We start from the raw sequence: 8921 nt of genomic DNA, 5'->3' as shown, positions 1-8921 counted from the left end.
CAATAAGATATCATGACAATTTGGCCTGTAGTGCTGTTGTTTTGGTCTCTTGACTTGTATTTTTGTACATTTTGTTTTACATGAAGGGAAAGAGGATCAAACATGAGAGATGTTAAGGTTCAACAAAAAGTTACATTGTAACTGAAACTTTGTTAAACTGTATAGCAAATTCAAGATGTTAATTAATTTCTTTATTATTAGAATTAGCAGTGAAGGTGGTCTTAATTTCAGCAAAGGTTTACGTACAGACAAACATTATTTCTCCCCCTTATTTTGCTAATTTTGGAGCAGACCTTAAAAAAAAACTTCTGCACTTTGAATTGAATTTTGTTATGGAAAAGTCCTTTGAAGTAAGATCTTATTATTTTGTAGTAGAGAAGGTTCATGGATTAATTTCTATAGCATGAAAGCTCTCAAACCTATAGTTTATCATTCTTTTTTAATGTAAGATCATTTCTATTTACCAAAAGGGGCTATTCAATAACGTCCAAAGTAGTATCCACCCAGTAGTAACGCACAAGACTTCGGATTCCGACATCAAGTGTCATTTTCCGCTACCGAAAGGCTCCCCGATTTGAATTTACCGCGCACACCACTTCTGGGTACCCGCCATCCATTGCGAAACCCCTGCGCGGAGCCTCGTTTTCGCGCAGGCTTTTGATTCCATGGCCTGCTTGAAGGTCAGCCCAGTACAAGGTCGGTCCAAACAACTGTGATGATGTCATAGGTCACTGCGATCAGGCGTTACCATTCTGTAACCTAATGGAACCACGCTAGTACGTTATGGCACGAGAGTTTACAACACTGGCTCTTTGCCTGAGCTGCCTGACGATATATCTGTCCACCATTCTCCTATGGGGATCGGAAGGCCCAGGGATTGCGACAAAACCGGCGTTCGCTAATTTCCATGTCGACAACAGGTAAGTTTTCTATGTTTTAAAGGCTTGTGAATAAGCCAACTTTCAAACAAAGCCTTGTCGGTATCCCATACATCTCATTTCATACGTCACCTATTTCATGAAAGCAATATTTGTAGAATTTTAAGGCACGATATAGAATATCTTTATTAGAGAGAGAGAGAATCTTTATTCTTTACAGGTTGGTAGAATCTGACAACAGGACACATCTCTGAAGCTATGACATTTGATGACATTTAACTTGTTTTTTTTTTTTATTGAAACATTTAAACAGAAATACAGAGTGACAAAAGGGGGCGCACTCAAGTGCAAGACTTATTTTGACGCTACCCCTTACATAAAAAAAATACATATTTTACAGAGAGAAATCAAGTACAAGTGAAAAGCAAAGGGAAATCACATCAGACAGAAAATAATACATTGTACTTAATATAACAAGAAAGGATAAGCGCAAGTCCAGTTTCCCACCCACTGATGAAATAGTTGGACACATTACAAAAAAAGCCAGGACAACTGTGCTTTAAAAACGCTTAGTTGTAGTGATGAAGTTTTGGGTTGTTAATAGAATATTGGAGTTAAGAACAGAAGAATGTGAAGGACTACCACGGAGTAAAACGGAAACTTTAGCGTTGTCCGATAATGATGGGAAGTTAAGGGTGTGTCCTAAGAGCCTGGAGAGTTTGCCGAGGAGGGTTGAGCGTTGGGCATTGTACATAGGGCAGTGGAGTAAATAATGTGGTACTGTTTCGCGTTGGCACCCGCAGTTACATGCTGGGCTGTTTAGCAATCCTCGAGTAAAGAGACTGTGGTTTAGACTACAGGTGCCAATGCGAAGGCGTAATAGGTGAACACAGGAAAGGCGAGGGCCATGGCTAAAATAGTTGAGCTTAACAGGTCGTATGGTTTTTAGGAGAACAGTTCGAAATTGACAGTAGTTTAAAGAGCGAGTTGACAAATCGAGGTTGTTCCAGTGGTGCGTCGAGTACGGAACAAAGGACCTGGCAAAACGATTTGTTGAATAATTTAGAGGTTTTAAGTTCATCCTATTACGCAATTCGTATGAACATGATGAGAGGATAGGTGTGGGCGCTAGTTGAGACAGGTAGTTTCGGGTTTGACCATTTACAATTTTATAGAACAAACATAATCTATGAAGGTGTCTTCTGTCTGACAGTTAAACTTGTTAGATCTCGATTATGATTTAATTGACTCGTCTAACAAGTCTCAGTCGAACCGCAGAGCTTTATGCGCATCTGTTCTGCGCAGCGTCCTTGACACCGACCTTGGTTGGACCTCGTTGCATGGGTGTAAACAACTCCCTGTGGGGCAACAATAAGACCTCAGACCTATATAATGTTTATACTTTTTCATATCTGCAGGACGTGCACAGTACAGCGATGTAGATATTTATTGCATTGTTTTACGACAGCGAACGCTGTGGCCTTCGAAACATTAAGCATTTTGTTAAGCATCAGTTAATTTGTGCTTGTCTTTTGTACAGATCAGCTAGATCCAATGAAATATTTACATCGCGTGATATTCACCTTTCAATTGATACCAAAGTCCCTTGGGTTATTTTACTGGAACCGGTTTTGCCCCGATAAAAACTGCGACAAAACTTACTTTGCGGTGGTGAAATTTTTGCTACCGATGCGCGCTCTCCTAGCCTGTGCTTTGGATACATTTTGATACATTTCGCGTGGCATAACACGTGACCTGCGTTTCGACTGGAGTAGTGATGCTTGTTTACATTTACTTCAGGTCAGAGTTCATTGATGTGACGCAAGCTGGGAACCTCGCCGCAACACAGAGTGATGTGAACTTGGTTACAACACGTGTGGCTAAATGTGATCGTCCTGTCACCAATTTTGTATTCATGAAGGTAACTTGGACATTATAGTAGCTTAAGGAACGTATGCAGTACGTACATGTATGCATTCAAGATGGCGGTATAAGTACAACTTATATAGAAGGCTACAGAATTGTCGAAATTTGCTCTATTTAAAAATATCGGAATAGCTTTTTTCATTTAACTATGAATTGCAGCAAAAAAGAACATACTACTGTAAATACAGAAATGTTCGCGGTGAGTTTATGTTCGCGGTTTTCGCGGTGAACTGTTTACCGCGAACTTAAAACCACCGCGAAAAGCCGTTCCATCGTGTGACTGTAGCGCTACTATTGTTTCAAACGCGAATTCAAAACCGCCGCGAGGACTCCATTTTCTCCTTACTCCGAAATCAAATCCCCGCGAACATTTCTGCATTTACAGTAGTATCTTTGCTGCAAAGCCGACTTGGTTTTAGAACGTCTGCGCTGCTATAGTTCGTGGCCATGGTGGCTACGTACATACATGTTTAGGTTTCATCTGTTTATGATTAATTACCTTCGTCGACGAAATGGTTTCGTCGACAAGGCCGTATTCGATGGTGCTTGTCTGTGTGTCTGTTAGTGAACAGAATAAGTCGAGAACGCCTGGATGGTTTGTTGTCGTAGTTGGTGTGTCGGTGTGTATGTGGGAAATCTCAAGATGATTAGATTTTGGGCGAAGTGTTTTGCATAATTAACGAGAAAAGTGTAAAAATGTGTTACATTGTATGCTGAAGTATGTGTACGCGTGGGCTCTGTTTTTCCAAGGCGTCATGCATAGGGCAAGGAGGTCCTGAGGGGTCATGTTGAGGGCAGGAAACGTCAGTTACACAAATTGGCTGTGAGCCAGCTGTAGGCATAATGGTAAGGTAGTCTCCAAGCAGACCTATGGGTTGGCTATAGCAGGGGCAGGTTTTGCTTCAGACTGTGAAAGGGAATTACTCAAGAAGGGCTTGGTGGGTGGTCATAAATTTCTGTAAGTACATAGCTTGAGTGCTGATGTACATGATTAGATACTTATTATGCAAATCAGTATCTAATTTGCATAATTAATGAGGAAAGTTTATACATCCATCAATTTCCATGATAGGACTCTTAAACATGTGACATATGTAACTGAGGAAGAGAGAAATATTAATAGATATCAGCTTTGCAAATGAGAACCTCATTGACATAATTAATGAGAAAAACTATAACTCGAGATGGTCTTGATGGATGGTCATGATTTTTGGTATGTAGATAGCTTACGTGATGCTTTGTATGATTGGATGATAATTATGCAAATCAAATTCTAACTCGCATAATTAATGGGGCAATTTTAAAAATCTGCTGTGTTCCATGATATGACTATTCAAATATGTGACATTTGTAACTAAGGAAGAGAGGAATGTTGATAGATAGGAAATATGCAAATGTGGGCCTAATTAGCATAATTAGAGAAACTACTATAATTCCATACTAGTAAATGACGGCAATTTCATAATTGTGGCATTAGGAAGTTGTGTGAATGTGAACACCATTGAATCAAATTATGCTAATAAGGAGGGAGCGTATTTGCATAATTGATGATAAATGTTAGCATAACCTTCTTTGTTAAGCTCATAGTCATAACAAGGAGGTTTGGACAACTTATGTTATTTGGGTGAAGAGGGTCAACTTGTATGATTGATGATTGATGAAAAACACTCCTAATACGTCAGTCACAAAGGTCAAAATCATTTGACGAAGGTATGAGGTCGTAGAACTCTTGTTCTATATCAAAAGGGTTTAGTTGATCAAGCGTTTCTTTTCTTCAATGACTTTGCATAAGTAGATACCATGGAGTCATTTTTTCTTGTACTTCCAATTCCTCTGTACACTGGGCTGATATCTTACTAATTCACTGAAAATGTCATACAAGCACAGATGATCACAAATGCACATGGTAATTGATGAACTATGTAAAAACAAGGACAGCTAGTTCAGTCGTGATAAACAAAAGAGGATGCGTGCCTTTCTTTTGGTTACGAACAAAAATTAAAGATACAAAAAAGTAATGAACCAAGAATAACAAACTTAAACTGCAATTGTTTACAAAACGTATGAAAAAATAAAAACTTAATCCGAACATAATGTTCCCAACTTAAACTGATGCTTCTCCAGCTTCTGTCCCTAAGAGGCAAAGAGGTACTCTGTCGTTTTAATTTTTGTTTAATAGACCGCAAATAAACACTGCGCTGATATTTCCATCCAGGTTCATAAGACAGCTTCGGGCTCCACGTTTATGGTACTGGCCAGGTTCGGCCGGAACCACAACATGACCATCTGCTTCCCTGCACGCCCTGAGAAGGCCCGCCACAAACAGCTATCATATCCAAGGTAATTCGAGATCTTTCTGAAACAAATTTTAAGTGTAATTTCCAACACAAGAATTGGACTTACCCAAATTTTCGACACCAGTCTTTGTCAAGTAGTGAGCAATCCACCGCTGGAATTACGTCACGTTATGCAGATAGCACACGTGACTCCGTGAGCAGTGGATCATAAGTAGCGGAAAGTCTGTGGCGCCCGCTGTCTCTGTTGAGGGATGGTTGTAGGGCCCTGATGTAAATGGCTTCCTTGATGCCTTGATAATTCGAGATCTGTTACCTAGACATATTTCTTGAAAATTAAATTTTCACTCAACTACACGGTGGCCCAAAACAACGATTATTTTCTTCTGTGCTGCTTTTTTTCTGGCTGTTTTAGTTTCTGTGTACAATTTGTTTTTAAATCAAAGAGCGACGAAAAAAATCCTACACAGGAACTAAAATAGCCAGAGAAAAAAAAAGAGTCATCGTTCTTTTGAGCCACCGTACAAATCGGTAACCTCTTGCAGGGCTGTCGTATAGTAACAATAGATATTGTCTCTTGTAGACCTCGACTTTGTTTTAATTCTAATACCAAATAGAATAAGTACCATAACACTGCACGAAATGGCCTCGGATCCTGACGTATCCTGAAGTATCTTGACGTGATCCGGGCCGTATATTTCTCGGCAGGCTAATGGGCGTCCAAATATTGGGACTCAAGGTACCACTTGCATATTTGAGTTGTAAAAGTACGTACTTACTCAAGTTGTTTATTAAATAAGTGGTACCTTGAGTCCCAATATTTGGATGCACATTAGCCTGCCGAGAAATATACGGCCCCGGATCCGTTCGGATTCTTTCGGATCTTAGGTTCCGGATCACGTCAGGATACTTTAGGATACGTCAGGATTAGGGGTGGGTACCGGTACATAAAATTCAGGTCAGGTCCAGGTCCAGGTCCAGAGGGTCAGGTCCAGGTCCGGACCTGTACCTGTACCTGATTATAGTAGTGTCGCAGTACATCATATTTTGGAGAGCGAGACACACGTAAAAGTCTCCAAACGTCATGTCTGGAACGATATAGTTTCTTAGGTTCGCACTTTGTCTCAAAATTATAACTTTACTCTCCTCGCCGTCTGCTTACTCATCCTTTAAGTGTTTCTGGATATGATTCACAGCTAACGTCTTCGAAAACGACTCGTTAAATCTGCTGTTTTGTATTTCTTAGACCAGTTATGTGGGCGCCTGCAGGCAGCCTGGTACTATGAATTTTCTAATCGGTCCATAGGCCGGTCCACTGTTTTTTTACGGATCGGTTTTTTTGGACCGGTCCATTAAGAAATACCGGTTTTGTACCGGTACACGGTACCGGTACCCACCCCTAGTCAGGATCCGAGGCCATTTCGTGCAGTGTGAACCAATTGCAATCCGCCCGAATGCGTCTCACCCACAGCGGAAAGCTGACAAAGAACGACTGCAGACCGGCCCTTGGAAGGAACTACACCCTCATCATACACCACTCAGTCATGAACAAGCCGGCCATGGACCGAGTCATGGCGCCCGGGACCAAGTACATCGGCATCTTTCGGGAGCCGCTAAAACATTTCCGGTCGATCTTCTTTTGGAATCGGACGAAGTTTCGTCACAGCAAAAACCCACTTGGGGCGTTTCTTGATGCAAGTGGGAACCGGGAAAAGCGACCGTATTCGAAACATCATAATTTCCAAGCATACACCATGGGGTTCCCAAGCAACCTGATGACGAGCAAAAATAGCAGTCAAATATACGATGCAATCAGGTGGGCTATATGGTAGTAAATGGTGTATTGATAAAAAACACATGAGAACAAACGGCATTGCAGTATAGAGACTGAATTGCGCCGCAGCTTACAATAACGTACATGTATACAGTAAAGTCGACACGATCAGAATACTATGTGCAACAAACGTTAACAGTTCATACGTCCCAATAATCGTTGACTAATACAATTAAAAGCTAGATTTCAGTTCGACATTACTACTACTAAAAGCAAGGTTAATGTCCAGCCGGAATAACAGATCAGAGTTTTTGTCCGCCAAGAAGTTGCGCCAGCGCAGGTTTGGTGTATCGTTTAGTACCCCTGACTGGAGTGGGTTTCTCAGCAGTCTGCCGTGCTGTTCTTTTCGAGTCGGAGGTAGTCAGGAACAGAGCTATATGAATTTCTTTCTTACCTTTCTATGAAATAGCTAAATCATTTCACTTGTAGCTTCAAGTATAAAGTGCTAATGACTAGGACCTTATCCGTAGTGCAATTCGCTACATTTGGCATAGTCGTCTCTAAGAGTATCATGCGCAGAGTAGATCATCAAGCTTGTTATTTCTGACTGGAGGATGTCACGATTGTCATATCTGTAACACAATCGTATTTAGGTCAGTCCAAGAAATAATTGGTCCGGTATTGAAACGTATACGTAAAAAAAGTTGAAACAATCTAAGAAAATTTGGTGCGAGGGGTATTGAGTCAACGGACTGTGAAAAGTTTTTGTTTTTGCACAGGGCCGTTGCGGGCTGGTACTCGGTGGTCCTCATAACAGAGTACTGGGAGGAGTCCATGGTTCTCCTGAGGAGGAAGTTTTGCTGGACCATGTTCGACATACTACACACCACAAACAAACTCCATGCTCTTCACACGAGCAAAGAACACGCCTCACTAACCGACAAACAGTTACAAACCCACAGGAGAATAAGCAACGTAGATTACATGATGTACGACTACTTGAATAAGACATTTTGGCAACGTGTAACTGAAGAAGGCCCCGCGTTTTGGGAAGAGGTCACGTACTACAAGACCCTGAACGGCCAAGTGAACCAACATTGTAAGTCAGCTGGTGGGAAAAGAGTCTTTCCTGCGGGTAAATGGAGCCAGGAATTTGCGATTGATTTAACCTTTTGTAAAGAACTAAAATGGAGGGAAGGGCAATGGGCGAACGCCTGCTGGAACGTGGTTGCAAGACGAAACGAAAAGACGAGAATGAAGAAACCAAACGTTATTGAGTGATTCAAACATATTTATATATATATATATATATATATATACACAATGTTATCATAATTACACGAGTATATCAATGTATAGTAAGAATACGTACTGCTAGCTTTGTTTTCCTAACGCGTGACGTTTCATTTGTCTTTAAATGGAGCACCCGATACTTCGTCGTTTACGAGCTCATGGCAAGAGTGCTATGATGTAGAACACAGGTCGCTGGAATAAAAAAGTAGAAACTTCCCAAATAGCTATATAGACAGATAGCATGCCAGAGGATTAGTCCGTTAAAGAAGTTACAGTTTGCAACCTATGTTATCCCTCTATTTGGCCAATTTTGACTATTTCCAGCGACCTATGGAGCCTGGTAAAGGCTGGAACATTGGTGCACTTGTCAAACACGTTACTCTGAAGGTTAGATATCAAATGTCTACGTCCGAGTCTCATTTTTTGTGCCATGGAGTCACGGAATATTGTATACGTTTGTGTGTGTGTGTGTGTGTGTGTTTGTGTGCGTGTGTTTGTTTCTTTGTTTGTGTGTGTCTGTGCGTGTGCGTGTGTGTGTGTGTGTGTGTGTGTGTGTGTGTGTGTGTGTGTGTGTGTGTGTGTGTGTGTGTGTGTGTGAACACGATAACTAAATAAAGAATGCCTGGGGGGATTTTCTAGATATGTTGCCTTTCTAGTTCTACTTCGATTCACCGTCCGCCTGGGCAGGTTAGATCTACTGGGTCACTTAGACACTGGCTAACAAAGGACAAGGTGGATGCCCTATAGCATTACTCC

At 41.2% G+C, this 8921-nt stretch overlaps 1 protein-coding gene across 1 annotated transcript; it reads left to right on the top strand.

Annotated features, from left to right (window-relative positions):
* The first annotated feature begins 679 nt into the window (after window positions 1-679).
* On the top strand, window positions 680-8565 carry LOC136443503 (galactose-3-O-sulfotransferase 3-like). Its single transcript, XM_066440774.1, has 5 exons — window positions 680-920; window positions 2679-2799; window positions 5020-5144; window positions 6570-6914; window positions 7652-8565. Exons 1-5 carry the CDS (start codon window positions 784-786, stop codon window positions 8151-8153), a joined length of 1230 nt encoding a protein of 409 aa, XP_066296871.1. The 5' UTR covers window positions 680-783; the 3' UTR covers window positions 8154-8565.
* Window positions 8566-8921: the final 356 nt, after the last annotated feature.

This window comes from Branchiostoma lanceolatum, chromosome 10, assembly GCF_035083965.1.
Source record: "Branchiostoma lanceolatum isolate klBraLanc5 chromosome 10, klBraLanc5.hap2, whole genome shotgun sequence".
NCBI lineage: Eukaryota > Metazoa > Chordata > Leptocardii > Amphioxiformes > Branchiostomatidae > Branchiostoma > Branchiostoma lanceolatum.
The sequence above is the reverse complement of the archived record's forward strand: the minus strand, read 5'-3'. Positions and strand labels throughout refer to the sequence as shown.